At 42.0% G+C, this 18,813-nt stretch overlaps 1 protein-coding gene across 1 annotated transcript in view; it reads right to left on the minus strand.

Annotated features, from left to right (window-relative positions):
• The window catches only part of LOC124593985, a 446,237-nt gene that overhangs the window by 98,844 nt on the left and 328,580 nt on the right, over nt 1–18,813 (minus strand). Inside the window, exons 28-29 of the mRNA XM_047132336.1 lie at nt 10,487–10,588; nt 5,017–5,175 (exon numbers count right to left, since the gene is read on the minus strand). Of these exons, the coding sequence (XP_046988292.1) occupies nt 5,017–5,175; nt 10,487–10,588 (261 nt within the window). The remainder of the gene's footprint in view (nt 1–5,016; nt 5,176–10,486; nt 10,589–18,813) is intronic.

The raw sequence follows: 18,813 nt of genomic DNA on the forward strand, positions 1-18,813 counted from the left end.
TAAGCGTTCATACGAGATCGATGTTCATTAATTTTAATTTCATGAACATTTTGTGAGGGATATGTGGAAGAATTTAACACGTTGCTTGGCTCTTCTTGAAACGTACATTATCTGAATTTTCACTGTGAGACACTCCGTTATGCACGTACCTCTTATATCGTCGATGAGCGATTCTGCAGCACACTCGCGCTTTCTAAATAAGCCGGTGAGAAACTGGTTGCTCTTCTTTGGGTATTCTTTACCTCTCTTTTATATCTGCCCTCTAGGGATTACAAACTCACTGGTCAAGAAATTCCTGGCAATTAACAGGACGACTAAGTATGTACTGATACTTATTGGAAGATCTTTAGCCTGCAGTATCAGTCCGGCATCTGCCTTTTCTACAGTTAGTTTAGTGTTACCATTTCAATTTAAATCGCTCCTGGATCTATTACGGCTGTGTCAAGGGCGTAGTTGCTTGTATTTTCGGAAAGTAGACCCCTGATTTTTAGTGGCTCAGTACAGAGTGACTGTATTTCAGTCCACAAAGTAACGGGAATTCAGTTCAAATGGTTCATATGGCTCTGATCACTATGGGACTTAACATCTATGGTCATCAGTCCCCTAGAACTACTTAAACCTAACTAACCCAAGGACAGCACACAACACCCAGTCATCACGAGGCAGAGAAAATCCCTGACCCCGCCGGGAATCGAACCCGGGAACCCGGGCGCGGGAAGCGAGAACGCTACCACACGACCACGAGCTGCGGACAAGGGAATTCAGTTGTGACCATGACAGCTCCTAGTATTTCAGCTGTAAATGATCCAGCCATCTTTGGGAAAAGTCAGATAGACTGTAAAGCGCTCCTATACACCTCACACAGGGTATTTCATAGTCTTTAAATCAAACATCTAAGAGTGATACATTATGTCTGGGGAACAACTTTTTTTAGAGACAAAATGTTCGCTTACGCTTCCTGGTGAAGTTACGGTATCCTTCAGTATTCTCCGACCTCGGGACAACGAGATTTCACCGAAGTAGCAGGGTGTTCTAACAAGATGTGCTGCGTACCACCTACCCCAGTAAAATGATAGAATTATTTTCTGCAAGAAAACCTTAAGAATCAGTATCCGTAAATAGAGAGAGATACCGGGTGGTTATAATTAATAATTAAAATGCAACTTCTCACAGAGGTCCATTGTGAGCTGAAATTATCGTATGGTTTGGTAGATAATCTAATGAGTTAATGCAAACTCGATTTGCGCTGGAAAAAATTAGTTCCTGTTTTGGTCATCAGCTACACATCTGGCGCTGTGAATGCAAGGAAGATGTATAGAAATGTTTCCACATGTAATGGATTAGGGATGAGACATAGGCAGAAAGGGCCAAACAAGTGAGAAAGGCATAATGTTCTTTTTTTATTAACTGATGCTTACACAATTTGTTAAGTATTAGCGTCGGAGACTTCGACGGAATGCTCTACAGCGCCAGATTTGAACCTAGTGGCCAAAATTGGAACTAATTGTTCCCAGAGTAAATCGGTTTCCGCCTTAACGCAGTAGCATATCTACCAAGTTTCGCTATCACACGATAATTACAGCCCACACTAGGCCTCCGTAAGTAGCTACGCTTTAATTATAACTACCTGGTATTTTAGAAACAAATGAAGAACTTTGATTTTACTGGGCATACCAAGTTTCACACGGAGCAGATGACTGGTTTACAGTTAACACACCAGGCATACACACGATGCAGATTGCCTACGGCCTGCCGCCTCTCAGGGGCACAACCAATGCATAACGACGCCTAACGGCGCTGGAAAGCATCACCGAAAATTTTGTATATAACAAAACTTGTTCCCCATGACGTCTGACGCAAAGACTTTGGAGTACCCTGTATAATGGGGCGAGTATGTATGAGTAGACTGCAGAAATATACGCCACCGTGATCCCTTTGTGAAGGATGGGACTTCAGAAATTCCGGTCGGCAGAGAAACCATGCCGTCGTCTGTAAGAGTTAACTGTCGGCAGTGGTGAATTCCATATTTTTTCAAGATTAAAACCGTCATCACGATTAATTAAATTAGCCGTCAAACTATTTCAGTGGCTTGCCTGAGAAGGATGAAGCAGATATTATAATCAAGGCGTTCTCATAAACTGTGGTGTGGCTTTCTGTATACAGTGCCCAGCCGCGGTTGATTTGTCAGGTTGCAGCAAGTGGGTATAGCGTCGATGTTCCACACGCAGTTACAGAATTGTACCTAAAGTACGTCCATTATTACGTAAATCACGCCGGCACGGAATCTTATGCATGCCCGCCTTCCGTAGAATGAAGTACTCCTTCACAGTTCCAACGGCCGTGGCTATCATTGCAGCTGGCACAAAGATAACCTTAACTTCATGTTTGGAGAAGGTGTGACCTATTTCAGAACAAAGATTCCCTATGAACGGTAAGAAGGCCATGGACTAGAATGTATCCTCATCAGCTTCTTTAGACGAGACGTGCGCCTTCGGGTTGAACTGCAAAGCCTTGTAGGTCTTCCATGGTGGACAGCAGTTAAAGATAAAAACTTTTAGAGACTTTCGAGCTCACCTAGTAACTGGTCTTTGTCAACAAACATATGTGCCCTGTGTAGTGGTGCTTTCAGGACACCACTGGTCTGCACAGGATAATAACAGATGTCAGCTCACAGCTACAGTTCTACAGGGTGAGTCACTAACTATTGCACCTAAAATAACTCCGAAAGTATGACAGTAGTTGAAAAGTTTGTGGGACAAATGTTGCATGGGACAACGGGGGTCATAATATGACGTTGGTTTTCTGTTGCTAGGTGGGGTCGCGCCAGAGATATGAAGGTCAATTTTGTTTCCTTTTTTAAGTGGGATGCTATAGTCTTGTACTTATTCTCTAACAGCGGCTATATAGACGAATCCAATGATGTTTAACAGTAAGGTCTTTGAAGGTCAACGAAGGTAAAAAAGGTGGCATGAACGTCCATTTACAGAAGGTGTTTGAAGTGATGACCATTGGTATCAATGCGGTGCTGCAGTCTTCTTATCATGGATTGAGTGGTATTCCTTATCACTTCGGCAATTATCGGAGCACATGCTCTGACAATTCTCTGGGTTTTTTCTTGTGGGGATTCGTAGAAGACATTGTTTATGAAGACGTTCCAACTACTCCTGAAGGTATGCGAGAGAGACCTTCGTTGGCCTTCAAAGACCTTACTGTTACGCATCATTGGATTCGTTTCGATAGCCACTATCAAAACATCAGTATCATACTATAGCATCCCATTCTTTTTTATTTTAGGAAAAGGTTGACTTTCATATCTCTGAAGCGACCCCACCTAGAAACAAGAAACCAACGTCACATTATGGCTCCCGTTGTCCTCTGCAACTTTTTTCCCACAATATTTTCAGCTCCTATCATACATATGAGTCGGCTTGTGAATACGCAGTGCCATTTTTGTTTGTCGTTTGACTTCTTACCTCAATTACACTGTACATCTCTACATGACAGTGTAAATTTTGTTCAAATGGTTCAAATGGCTCTGAGCACTATGGGACTTAACATCTGAGGTCACCAGTGCCCTAGAACTTAGAACTACTTAAACCTAACTAACCTAAGGACATCACACACAGCCATGCCCAAGGCAGGACTCGAACTTGCGACCGTAACAGTCGCGATGTTCCGGACTGAAGCACCTAGAACCGCTTGGCCACCCCGGCCGGCTACACTTTCGCAGTTAAGGAGGGGCTGCGTAGGCAGCATGGCCCCTATTTCTGCAGGTGACTTCCAACGACCTGTTGAGTCCACAACACATCGAGATGCTGCACTACGCCGGGTAAAAGAATATCTGACACGATATTAAGAAATACCAAATGGCTTATGTCACCTGGGCTGGCCGCTGTGGCCGAGCAGTTCTAGGCGCTTCAGTCTGGAACCGCGCTGCTGCAACGGCCGCAGGTTCGAATCCTGTCTCGCGCATGGATGTGTGTGATGTCCTTAGGTTAGCTGGGTTTAAGTAGTTCTAAGTCTAGAGGACTGATGACCTGAGATGTTAAGCACATAGTGCTCAGACCCATTTGAACCATTTTTAAGTCACCTGAGTGTAACATTTGTGAAAGTCGCACATCATTTTATCTATGTGTGTGAAATTCAAATGATTCAAATGGCTCTGAGCACTATGGGACTTGACTTCTGTGGTCATCAGTCCCCTAGAACTTAGAACTACTTAAACCTAACTAACCTAAGGACATCACACACATCCATGCCCGGGGCAGGATTCGAACCTGCGGCCGCGCCTAGAACCGCTAGGCCACCACGGCTGGCTTGTGTGAAATTCAGTGGTCACCTGATGATAGACTGAAGAAGCCGAAAGCCTGTCCGGGGACAAATAAACATAATTTTGCAAACCAGTAAGAACGTGTTTTCTGTTAAATAATGCTGTGTTCTGCCAAGCACCAACGGAAAACTCCGTCAGTGTAACAGTTACGCTGCATTGTACCACTTTCCGTAATTTTTGGCTACCCCCCAACGGTTGTTCATTGTCTTCCCAAATTTTTTCAGCTGCAGGCCATCACAGGCAACATGAAGATGAACAAAATCCAGCATTGAGGGTTGATATTCAGCCGACGATGAGATAATCAGCGTCGATTCTCAGGCTTGGATGGAACAAGGGGAAGGAAATCGACTGTGTCTACATCACAGGAACCTGCCAGTATTAAACGATTGGGGGAAAGCACGGATGCATAATGTGGGTGTCTGGGCGGTTAGTTGAAACCCACTATATCTGTACATGACTACTAGTTCGCGCAAAGTATGTGAAAAGACCTTATGCTACCAATGAAAGATTTTCAACTATAGAAAGTGGAGATGTAGGGTTAGTTCCAGGATCATCCATACATCTTTAATATTAGCTAAGCCCTTCAGACGACGAGTGAATGCTTTAATTCCAATTTTCAAACATCTACTGGATTTCCTCAAGGAAAGTGGCGTCCCATTGGCGTGGTCATGCAGCAGAGTACTCACCGAAGGAGTCGTTAGCGAGGCGTCGGTACATCTCGACGGTGGCCTTCCTGTGCACCATGCGGTGCGTGATGGCCTGGTACTTGCGGCGGAAGTCTCGCTCAGAGATGGTCGACTCGAGCGAGTCCCGGCGTTCGCTCGTCCCGTCGCTTGCCTTGTCGTCTGTGAAACGAAATGTGACAGTGTTGGAAACCGGTGACGTGCCTCACACTGCATGAAGTAAAAACTAGAAAACGTTTCACCAAACTAAAAGTAAGGTATCAGCGTCCAAGCCGGCTGAGCTCATCAGAAGGTCGTAAGCTTTAGATGAATGTCACTCCCATCATCTTCTGGAGCAGTCAAAAACTCACCCGGCTGGAAAGCTGAACACTTTATGTCAGAGTCATCTCAGACATTTTTAATCCAAATAATGAAAAAGTATTGAAAGTCGAGTCTAGCCATGTATGGAAGTGAAAAATGGACGATAAATAGTTTGGACAAGAAGAGAATAGAAGCTTTCGAAATGTGGTGCTACAGAAGAATGCTGAAGAGTAGATGGGTAGATCACATAACTAATGAGGAGGTATTGAATAGAATCGGGGAGAAGAGGAGTTTGTGGCACAACTTGACAAAAAGAAGGGACCGGTTGGTAGGACATGTTCTGTGGCATCAAGGGATCACAAATTTAGCATTGGAGGGCAGCGTGGAGGGTAAAAATCGTAGAGGGAGACCAAGAGATGAATACACAAAGCAGATTCAGAAGGATGTTGGTTGCAGTAAGTACTGGGAGATGAAGAAGCTTGCACAGGATAGAGTAGCATGGAGAGCTGCATCAAACCAGTCTCAGGACTGAAGACCACAACAATAACAACAACAATGAAAAAAAGATTCAACATATTTTGATATCTTACAAGGAGACCATACGGCTACCGGATTTCTGTAACGTTTTATACATGTTGTATGTTAAGTTCAGAACTCAAATATCAGTCCCAAAAGCACTTCGACGCAACTTTCAAAAATTCTCGAGAACATCGACTTTGTAGCTATCCAAACGTCTTTAATACCCTAGAGCAAGTTGTTATTTGATGGCTCATGTGGCCTTGTGGTAGATTGCTTGCCTACCACATGGGTACCCGAGCTACGATTCACAGTTGTGGTAGATTTTTAAACAAAGGTCCATGTTTCATGCGAATTTCCGTGAAGTGAAAAATACATAACGAGTAAAAAAAAATTAATTTGTAACTTCTTTTGACGTTAAACCATTTTTATCAACAATCTTTTACAAAAGCTCGGTAATTAAGATTTTATATTTGCAATGAAAACTACACAGTTCTAACACGTTAGTCTGAACACATGTCATAATCCTGAATAAGCATCTTTTACAGTGCGGACAGCTGTGTGACGTAGAGGAAGAGTGTCAATGGGGTTCTGGAAAGTATCGACAGGGTCGTGGAGTCATGCTGTGGCCAGCTGCGCCAGGTTTCTCGGATGACGTTACATGGCACGTACAGCTCGATCGAGGTGGTCCCGCAGATCCTCGGTTGGGTTTAAATCTACATCTACATCAATCCGAGGACTTCGGTGGTGATGGGAGTACAGTAAACTCATCCCAGTGTTTATCGAACCACACACGTACATTGCGAGCTGTACCACACGATGCACTGTCCTGAGTTCAGTGCAGAAGAAAAACAAACGGGTAGGGATGGACATGCTACCAGAGGCTAGAAGCATTCTTGTGTTGATCCATTGTTCCTTCCAGAATTTCGAAATCACTCAGGGGAAATTACAAAAACATTCCTCACTCAGTAACACTTCCTCCTTCGGCCTAGACCGTTCCGGCGATAGTTGCATGATGTCTGCCACCCGCCCGATGCAGCATAAAACGTGATTCGTCTGAAAAGCCCACCATTCGCTACTCAGTGGACGTTCAGTTGCGGTACTGGCGTGCAAATTCCAGTCTTCGTTGCTGATGAACAGCAGTCAACATGGTTGCATTGCTCACGCTCCTGCTGCAGAGCCCAATACGCAGCAACGTACGCGAATGGTCGTTGAGGATTCAAAAATCAAATCGCTCTGAGCGCTATGGGACTTAACTGCTAAGGTCATCAGTCCCCTAGAACTTAGAACTACTTAAACCTAACTAACCTAAGGACATCACACACATCCATGCCCTAGGCAGGATTCGAACTTGCGACCGTAGCAGTCGCGCGGTTCTGGACTGAAGCGCCTAGAACCGCTCGGCCATCACAGCCGGCGGTCGTTGAGGAGACAGTGTAGGTAACGCCTTGGTTCTCTCGGCGGACAGCTGCTCAATAGTTGCACGTCTATTCGCCCGTACACGTCTTCGCAGCCATCATTCACCCCTGTCATCTAAGATTCGTGGCACACCACAATTGTTTTAGTGTCATTTTGAATAGTGCCATTCTGCCATGCACGGTGTACTTTAACCACAGTGACACGCAAGCGGTGCACAAACGTAGCCATTTCGGAAATGCTTACATCTTCGGCCCGAAAGCCAATGCTCATGTCGTTTTTGACGTCATATTATTTTCTCTGTTTGTGCATTACAACAACGACTGCAATGTTTTCCACGTCCTCCGGAAACGATTTATGTACCGTGCACCGCAAGTACTGCCACCTGCCACCCTTGAGTGGTAATTGCTCGTTGACGTTGAAGAAAGGCGGTGGTCACATTAATGTGACTGGACAGTACAGATTTTTGTGTGGGATGTAATTAGAAATAAGAAGACATGAATTTTTCGTGTAAAAGACTATTAAACACTTGTTAATTACGATGTGCTTGGTGAATTTTATATTTAAATGAGTAGATAATCAAATTAAACGCGGAAAAAAACCATGGGTGAAAGAACTGCACTGGGATCTAGAAAAATGCGGGATCACGGCAGAGCCCGCATCTCGTGGTCGTGCGGTAGCGTTCTCGCTTCCCACGCCCGGGTTCCCGGGTTCGATTCCCGGCGGGGTCAGGGATTTTCTCTGCCTCGTGATGGCTGGGTGTTGTGTGCTGTCATTAGGTTAGTTAGGTTTAAGTAGTTCTAAGTTCTAGGGGACTGATGACTATAGATGTTAAGTCCCATAGTGCTCAGAGCCATTTGAACCATTTGATCACGGCAGAAGAAATTGTGAACAGACAGATCTTTAGGAAAAAGGTTCCGGAGGTGAAGGATTTCTTCGAGGAGAAAACGAGGAAGAACAGAGTATTCTCGGCAGAAGAACGTGCACGAGTGAGCCAACGGATGAAAGAGTACTGGCGAAAGAGGAAGGAAGAGAACTTTAGAAAGTGAGGGAAGTTGTGTAACGTAGCCCGTAGATGGCTGTAACGAAAATAAATAAATAATGACGGGAACCAGATGCTAATAAGCAATTACTAGCATTGGGTGCTACTGATATTTTCCACCTTTACGTCTTCACGGAGATGCTTGTAGAACATGCAGATACCTTTAAAAATCAGCATCAGCCAGGAATCGAACCTAGGACCCTAACGGGGCAGGCGAGCATTCTACCACAGAGTCACACTACCCGTAGAAAATAAGCGATATTTTTTTAAGGTATTAAAAATATTCGGGAAACTTCAAAGTCGATTTCCTGAAGAATTTGAGTTTCATTTAACTTCTTTGACTGATATTTAAGTTGTGAGCATGACGTACCATGAATATTAAAAATTACAAATATACGATTGCCGTGTGGCATCCTTCTTAGCTGTTTTTTTTTTTTTTTTTTTTTTTTTTTGCGTCGCCGCCGTTTAAATTTCAAACAACTGTCGAAGTGTTATGCTGCCTTGTGCATACTCAGTTGCCGCCAAGTTGTTGAAACAGTCACTAATGTCCTCTTTCAGTTTGTCATCATCTCCACATTGCTTTCCTTCTGAAAAACCACTTAGCTTGCGAAAAATATGTTAATCAGTCGGGGAGAAGTCTCGTCTATAACGCGGATGTTGAAAAGCTTTACACTTAAAATGCAGAATGAAATCTGTCAGCGAAGCAGAAAGCGGCCGAGCGTTATCGTGAAGAAGTACAATGCTTGTGCACAACAATCCACGCAGTTCGTTTTCGGTCTTCCCTCTAGGCAAAACGCTGAAGTCATAAACTTTTTGGTGCTTGGAATTTGTTTGATTTTTTGTTTTGATCTACTGGGGATTGTGGGCAATGCCATTCCACAGCCTAATATTTTGTTTCTGGACTTTTCTGCAAATCCAGATGTCGTCACTATAAAGATGTGGCTCAAAAACTCCTCGTCATCCTTGCCGTGCCGGGCGAGAAAATTAATTGCAGCTACCATTCACTGTTTTTTGTGTTTGTGTATCAAAAATTGAGGTACCCATCTGGCATACACTTTTCCATAGCCCTAATCACCACTAGCAATTTGATAAAGATGTGATCTTGAAATTTAAAAAAATCGCAGGCTCAGTTCATTTATAGTGAAATGACTATTGTAACTGTCCGACTACAGACAAAATTATAGAAACACGCACGAAATGCTTGTGTATCGTGTATTGAAATGGGGACATAGAAACGACAGGTGGCTTCGCCCCGCCGTAGCCCTCAGTGGTTCACAACCCCACAACAGGCCACAGCAGTCCACCCGCCGCTCCGCACCGAACCCAGGGTTATTGTGCCCCCCCCCCCCCCCCTGCCCTGGCTGTGTCACTGGATGAAATTCATATTAATTGCATGATATGAAAAATAACTTGGGATGGGATTACAAGCCACAAGGAATGTAAAAATAGTTTTCAGAACACATGCCACAAGTTTAGTTTTATGATAGGACTTTTATTTTTATGGGAGGATGTGTATGACTGTGAGATGAAGTTATTTTGAATTTATTACGTGTTTTCATTTAAAGTGAGAGTTCTGTTATAGGGAGTGATAATTATTCTGAGACTGAGTTCTTAACCGTCTGAAGTCATTATGTGGGAATTACTCGTGTGTAAGATGTAAAATGCACATTTAGGGCTCCAAGGAAACTTTAAATAATTATCCATTGCGCTTTCGTGTTAGGCTCCTCTTGGTGGACAGTTGAAGCGAGCCAGGACAGTAAGAACAATATTATCTGTGATCTTTAGCTCTTTCAACAGGGAGATCTTTTAGTTAAACAAAATCAATAAAACACATTGAATAAGAGAATTTCCAACCTATTCTGTTGCATTTTTTCCTCAATCCTTGATTTGCGTTCGTCGCTCACAACAGAAAGGTGGGCTGATCGTTCGTCAACCCAGATTAGTATGGATAATAAAAACACTGTTTTGCAGGCGTAATGGTCTAAAATTCTCTTGGAAACCGTATTTATCCATTTCGAGAACACTGGAAGCTGTTTCGAACGCCAATGGGTTTCTTACGCATGGTAATGTTTTTGGTGTTTCCATACTTTTGTCAGCATCCTTTATTTTCCAATCACTGGCAGGCAATGTGTGTGGATGTACTGTATTTATAAATGATAGGAAGTCCAAACATTAGGACGGGTAGTTTAAGCCACTTACCTTTGTCCTGCGACCTGGATTCCGGTTTCTGCCACACGTGCACCTCTTCAGTTTCGCCAATGTAGATCCACGTTGCTTTCTTGTACGTTTCCGCATACACACCTGAACAGATAATCAAAGCAATATATGCCCTGTCTCTTCCGCTGTAGGCCAGAAATCGCTGTATTCGCTGACGCAAGAGATACTCTAATACAAGGTTATCCAAAAGAGCCTCCAGGATTTCAGAAGTATGTGCGAAAACTCTACGACACACAGAAAACAGACATACGTCAGTGGACAGAGTATATCTCCAGGTTTTAACTTACATTACAGTTGCTCAATATGGGCGCCATGTGTGACGTGACAAATGTCAAAATTCATTGAAATCGATGTCACAAATTGCCCGGGAATGGGCGATAGCTCTCAGCCTTGGATATCTATTCACCTGCAGGCGCAAACTAATTCAGTGCGACAATACGTAGTGGATGGTTTGCCTAAATTCTCTTGACATACCTGCCCACTTGTGGAACTAGGCCATGCGTGGCACGTATTACGAAACGAACTTGGAGAGGTGCCATATCAACTAGTACGCTATCTGATTAAAAAGTAACTCGACACTTTTTAGTGGATATTAATATCGTGTATATGTATCCTTCATCTTTATGACGGCTTCAACTCCTTTCATTGTCTGAATGTCTGCGGAGGAATGGCAGCCCGTTTTCCTTTAAGAACTGAAACCAGAATGGATAATGATATTGGAAGCTGGAATCTGAACAGCCCATTCTTCCTTAAGGACCGAAACCAGAGTAGGTAGGAGGCTGGAATCTGGAGCGGAGTCGAGTTTCTCACTCATTCCAAATTGGTCCCATTGGATTTAGATCGGAACTCTGGGCAGGCTAGACCATTTCCGGAATGCTATTGTTCACAAACCATTGCCTCACAAATGCTACTTTATGACAGGGCGCATTGTCATGCTGATAAAAACAATCATCATCTCGTAATTGTTCCCCTGCTGAACGCGGTACAATGGTGTAAAATGTGATCATGTCATACCACATTTAGCGTTTTCTTAAACGCTATAAGAGGACCACACACTAACCACGAAAAACACTGCCATACCGTAACACCGTCTCCTCCGTACTTCACTGTCGGAACTATGCATGATGCCAGGCAACGTACTCCAGGAATTCGCCAAACTCATGCCTTTCCGTTGGATTGCCAGAAGGTATGAAGTGATTCTTCACTCAAAATCACTCGTTTCCTGTCATCCAGGTACCAATGGCGTCGCTCTTTACACGATCCCAAGTGACGTTTAGCACTGACCACAAAATGTGTGGCTCATAAGGAGCTGCTCGATCACTGTCCCCCACTCTTTTGAACTCTATACGCACAGTCACTGTGCTTCCTGGACTCCTGGTAGCATTCTGTAACTCATGAATGATTCCTTCCGCTGGACTCATGCGATATTTTACTACCACCCTCTGCAGGATTCGACAGTCCCGTCCGTAGGTACATGAGGTCTGTCTGGTCTTCGTTTAGTTGTGGTTATTCCTTCGTGTTTCCACTTCACAACCACATCATCAACAGTCGACTTGTGTAGCTCTAAAATAGTCGAAATGTCCCTGGTATATTTGGTACTTACGTCACATCCAATGACTAGTCCACGTTCGAAGTGACTGAGTTCTCCTGATTGGTTGGTTGGTTTAAAGGCGGGAGAAGGGAGCAAACTACGAGGTCATCGGTGCCTTGTCCCTAATAAAACAATGCTGCAAGTGTGAGAATAAAACGGACGAAACATATAAAACAAAACGGAAAGAAAGGAACAGCCACAAGAAAGAAGGGAAGGCAACGAACACTAAAAGGAACAAAAGAGGACAAGAAAACAACTGAGAGACGCTTGAAACAGAAGAGACTAAAACATGAAAGCAGATTACAGTGGCTGGCCAACCACGAGGATAAAAAGGGAAAGCCAGCCACTCTGCAACACATTAAAACCTCCACACTAAAAGCACTAGGGTGGAGGACACAGAGGGGCAAAGGACATGCGCTAAAACCTACATAGAAGTATAAAACCCACTCTCACGGATAAAACGTAAAACTAAAGCTGCTGTGGGGGCATTGTCGCCCAACACCGAAGGCGGGGTGCTGGGAAAGTTAAACATCTGCCGCAGAGCGGCTAAAAGTGGGCAGTCCAGCAAGAGGTGGACGACTGTCATTTGGGAGCCACAGCAACACTGAGGTGGGTCCTCGCGACAGAGTAGCTAACCATGCGTTAGCCATGTATGGTCAATGCGGAGCCGGCAGAGGACAACTGATTCCCTGCGAGAGGCGTGCATGGAAGACTTCCACACATTCATTGTCTCCTTAATGACACGCAGTTTGTTGTGCGTGCTGTTATGCCATTCCGTCTCCCAAAGCCGGAAAACTCTGCGGTGTAAGACAGAACGCAGGTCAGCTTCGGAGATGCCTATCTCCAGAAGAGGTTTCCGCGTCGTCTCTGTGATCATCCTGTCGGCAAGTTTGTTGCCGGGGATTCTGACATGTCCTGGGGTCCACACAAACACCACGGAACGGCGGGACTGTTCCAGGGTATAGATGGACTCCTGAATGGACGCCACCAGAGGTAAGCTCTCCCGATCGACATATTCTGCTGTTACTACGCCTCTACTGGCAACACAGTATTCTGTCCCTCGTTTTATACCGGCTGGTCCGTTTATCGCGACATTTAGTGCACAGTTCCTCATTACTCAGGTGTGTCCAGATATTTTTGATCACATAGTATATGTGTGGCTTTTCTGTATGTCTTGTCGTCTTCTGAAATCCCGGAAGGACTTAAGAATAATTCTGCATAAAGCAGATATTTTGCAGTACTCGTACTGATACAACTTCCAAAACAGAAAACGATTTCACTATTTTCCTAGAAGTCGTTACAAACATAGAAACAGTACTACGCTGCATAAGCACTTATCATAGTCACTCGCAGATACAGATACGAGCTATGGACTTATAAAAAACGGGAGATGGCAAACTGTTTCCACTAGGATCTTGCTCAGGAACGCAATGTGGAATTCTTGCTTAGTTCCCATTGGCCATTGCCTGACTGTCAAGTCTTTGGACTTTAATGTCCGGTTGAAGTGAGACAGAACTGATATATGAACCTCCCTAACAGCGTCACTTCGCCTACCGTTACTCCTGTAGGACCATTGAAACAACTGTGGAGGGCAGAAAATCGACATGGCTTTTCAAGGAAAATGGTTCAAATGGCTCTGAGCACTATAGGACTTAACATCTATGGTCATCAGTCCCCTAGAACTTAGAACTACTTAAACCCAACTAACCTAAGGACAGCACACAACACCCAGTCATCACTAGGCAGAGAAAATCCCTGACCCCGCGCTTTTCAAGGACCTTGCTGAACTGGACTCGGGTTAATTTAATAGTATAGCATGAGTGGACGTAGGTCAGAGTCAGAGAGTGTTTACTGTCTATGCAAGTGCTATCTATGGCGTTGCATGGAAAACGATACCAGTGCAGGCTGGCAGCGATCTGCGCATGACCTGCTAAGATCCTAAAATTAGTATCTCTAATTTAAAAACAATAACGCTCAGGTTATATTAGGAACAGGAAAGTTGGTTGAAACCGTAAGCGAACAGCAAAGAAATTCTAATGAGGAGAACACGGCAAGCGCCATAATCCGTTTTCCCAGGAATTTCGCTCAGTGTGAGAAGAGTCAAAATAGACGCTCACGTGTCTCGGCTTATCCGTATATACTCGACTGTTTCTGAGGTAACGATAACGACGGTCAAAGCTTTCGACGTAATGTAGATGCCTTTTAGCGCGCATTAATCTGAGCTGAAATTGTCGCACAGCGGCTAGTGGCGTGGGCTCTCAGTTTTGAGCTCCGTGTTCGTAACTCGCTTATTCGTTTTATTTATTTAATTTTTTTTCATTTAACTACTCATGTCCGTAGAAGGTTACTACAACGAATGTTTCTTATCAAGTTATGGGATACAAGGGCGTTATATTAAAGTTAAAGCAATTACAGCCCTCGGTCGCAAAAAGTAAGTCTTCTCACCTGGTTTCGACACTTCTATGAGTGCCTTCATCAGAAAATTAAACATTCAATTAGCCCGTCTTACTTGAAAAAGGCGTAAAGTACAATGTCATGCCCAACTTGGCAGACAAAAATGTAACATAAAAGATGCTTGTCGACATAAAAATGGGTCTTGATTATAAAAAATAGATAATTAATGTCAAACTAGAATTGCTTTTGACGTAGCTAACATTCTCAGTAAAAACACAGTCAGTGTTCAAAATGTTATGCATAATGATAGGAAATTGGTTAAATCCATTAATAGTAAACTTAAAGAAGCTGACAAAGGTTGCACTTTAGTTATTGCCTACAGTTCTGAATATATTTCTAAAACCTTGGATTTTTTTAACGAAAATAATATTTCGGGACTGCATGAGGATCCGACTCCGGAATTACAAAAAGAAGTCAGGTCAGCTATCAATGGCGCAAAATTTGTAATCAAACCTTTTCAGAAGAAAATGATTATCAACATGATGCCTCAGCCCCCAAAACTTACTTCTCAATTCAAAATTCACAAACCTAACCATCCGATACGCCCGTTTTTTAAAAGTATGAATAGCGCGTACCATGATTTAGCGAAATTTCTGCATGAATCTCTGAAAAAATCATTCTTCTTCGAGAAAATTATTCCATATCCAACAGTCACGCCTTAGTCCATAAAATAAAAGATTTAGAATGTAATCCAGATACCAAGTTGTTTTCACTAGACATCAAAAATCTTAACACTAACGTTCCCGTACAAGGAACTCTTAGGATCGTAGAAAAAATTTACGTCATTTAAAAAAGAACTTCCAGACGAATAATTCACTGACTTTATGAATCTAATAACAGTCGTAGTCAAATACAACTATTTTGAATTTCATGAACAATTGTATCACCAATCCGACGGTCTCGCTGTGGGAAATTTGTTAGCTGGTATCCTTGCAGATATTTTCATTAACTCTCCAGAAGAAAAGTTTTCCAACTGTTTCTCAGCTACAGCACTAGGCATTCTCTCCTAGTTCAGATATGTTGACGATATTTCAGTCATCTACAAAGGACCTACCGATGGCATTGACCGTATTTTCAATTTTTCTAATGAACTTCATGAGAAAATATCCTTCACCAGCGAACTCGAAAACGAAGCCCCTCAATTAAACTTTCTTGACTTTACGGTTACAGTAGAAGAAAATAAAATCTCATTCAATGTTTTTCGTAAAGAAACATATACTGATCAAATCGTACCTGCGTCTTCCATGCTCCCACAGTCTCATACAAACGCTTTCTTTCACTCTGCTATTCATAGAGCTACTCCTATTCCACTCTCTAAAGAAAAATTCAACGAAGAAATTAATTTAATCAAAACAATAGGAGTTAATGGCGAATATGAACCAGGCATAGTGGATCACATCCTTAAAAAGAAAATTGTTAAAAGAGTTACTTCACTCGGCACATCTATTATTGAATCTAACCCAAAGAAGTTTTTTTCTATTCCTTTCTTGGGGCCCATCTCCTACCAGATTCAACGCATTCTTCGTAATAAATGCAACTGTAATAGTCCTTTTCTACCGATAACAATTAAAAGAAACATTAATCACAATTTAAAATCGACTCGTTCGCCTTTGGAAAACTCTGGCGTCTGTAAGATTTTCTGCGACACCTGCTCTTCTTACTACATAGGACAAACAGGACGAGCCTTTACAACCAGATACAAAGAACATATTTTAAGAAAAAATGGCACTAGCACCCAAAATTCGTCTTTTTACAACCACCTTTTGATTACAGGTCACGCGCCTAAAGCTGTTCACGATATTAACGTTTTGCACACCGAGAAGAAAGGGCGTAGATTGGATATTCTCGAAGAATTAGAAACCTTTAAACACCTTTCTCGAAATGATAGCCTCATTCTTAATGAGCAGCTACAATTACGTAACAAAAACTTCTAAAACGGTATAAAGCAGTTACTTGATATTTGATTTCGGGCTCCCTCGTGCGATTACCGGAATATTTCTTCTATCTAAGTCGACATATAATTTTTCGCTTATTAAATGGTTTATATTGGCTGCATTTCATGTTATATTGTTTTTCTACAGGATTTGTCATTCAGCCTTCTTTGTAATTTTATAATGGCGGTTTCATCCTTTAAATTGTACTTCTAAGCTCTTATGTAGACAAAATGTTACCTTGTCTGCTGCGTTTAAACAAAATATTGCCTTTTACATCATGTACTAAATAACGTTCGTCATAATATTCATCTGTCTTTATTTGAATGTTAAGTAGCAAATTTGTATATGCGGCTACTAGATGGTGCTCTTGGTGCAATGTTCACCTGTCCGCAGTTGTTAATGCGGGCACCTCGGACTGATGCTACCTGTAACTCGACAAACGCGAGCAGCCCGTAGTGGCTTGCTTTTCATGCATTCTGCTTAAAAATTTTGTGACTAAAGCTTTATCGCTTGAAATTTATTTTATACGTGACATCTTAGTACTGTTTCTTTTTGCACTGTTAGGCAGTTTTCAGTCTAAAAACTGTACTTCTAAGCTTTTACATTGACAAAAGTTACTATGTCTGCTGCTGTCAAATAAAATATTGCTGTTACTTCATATACTAAACAGTGTTCATCTTAACATTCGTCTGTCTATAGTTTAAATGTTAAGTAGCCTACTTATATTTGAGACTACTAGATGGCGCTCTTGGTGTAACGCTCACCTACCCGCAGTTGCTAATGAGGGCGCCTCAGTCTGTTGCTACTTGTGGCTTGACACATGTGAGCAGACAATAGTGGCTTGCCTTCCATGTATTTCATTTTAAAATTTTGCAACTAAAGCTTTATAGCTTGATATTTATTTTTATACGTGACATGTAAGTACTGTTTCTTTATTGTGTTGTTAGTCAGTACTCACACTTTAAAAAACATTTTCCCGTACTCTTTGTACTTATGTTATAGGTCAATTTGAATGTTTAATTTCCTGATGAAGGCACTCATAGAAGTGTCGAAACCAGGCCAAAAGACTTAATTTTTGCGACCGAGGGCTGTAATTGCTTTAACTTTAATTTGTAAACGGTCACTGATCATGCAGCCATGTTTAAAACTTTAAGGCGTTATACTGATTATAAAATTACAACTCGCGTTTTACAATAAGTGTCATATATTTATTATGTAATGTAAGTGTGTATGATATTTTCAAGTGTTATAATCTTTTTAAATTCTCATATTCTTATATTTCATTCTAATATCAATTCTTATATTAATTCTTGTATTTTATTCTTATGTGTATTCTTGAGGAAGAGTTGGTGCATTTTCTTGGATGATACCGAACGTAGAAACATTCGAAACAGAGAAATTCCGAATACCATGACCTTCGTGTGTTGCAGAACTTTTTAACAAACATTTCATAACTGTTACTGAAAATACGGATTTGTCAGGTTCCGTAGATGCTGCTATGGAATACCTCAGACCAGACATTTCAAGTAACTTCCATAATATGAGTTTGACCCTCACTACCCCAGCAGAAATAATGTCAATCATAAAATCTTTAAAATCAAAAACATCTAGTGGGTATGATGAAGTATCAACAAAGCTAATTAAAGAATGTGATTCTGAGTTAAGTAACATACTAAGCTATCTGTGTAACCAGTTGTTTATCAGTGGAATATTTCCTGAATGGTTAAAATATGCTGAAGTTAAGCCACTGTTTAAGAAGGGAGATAAAGAAATAGCATCAAATTTCCGTCCAATTTCACTTTAGCCAGCATTCTCAAAAATTTTAGAAAAAGTAATGTACAATCGGCTTTATAACCATCTTATCTCAAATAACATAGTCAAAGTCACAGTTCGGATTTCTAAAGCGTTCTGATATTGAGAAGGCTATCTACACTTACAGTGAAAATGTGCTTAATTCATTAGATAAAAAACTGCAGGCAACTGGTATATTTTGTGATCTGTCAAAGGCATTTGACTGTGTAAATCACAATATCCTTTTAAGTAAATTAGAATATTACAGTGTAACAGGAAATGCTGCAAAATGGTTCAAATCTTATATCTCTGGCAAGAAACAAAGGGCGTTATTAGGAAATAGACAAGTATCAAGCTATCAGGCATCATCCAACTGGGAACTAATTACATGTGGGGTTCCACAAGATTCCATTTTAGGGCCCTTACTTTTTCTTGTGTATATCAATGACCTTTCATCAGTAACATTACCAGATGCCAAGTTCGTTTTATTTGCCGATGATACAAACATTGCAATAAATAGCAAATCAAGTGTAATCTTA

Source organism: Schistocerca americana, chromosome 2, assembly GCF_021461395.2.
Source record: "Schistocerca americana isolate TAMUIC-IGC-003095 chromosome 2, iqSchAmer2.1, whole genome shotgun sequence".
NCBI classification, from domain to species: Eukaryota; Metazoa; Arthropoda; class Insecta; order Orthoptera; family Acrididae; genus Schistocerca; species Schistocerca americana.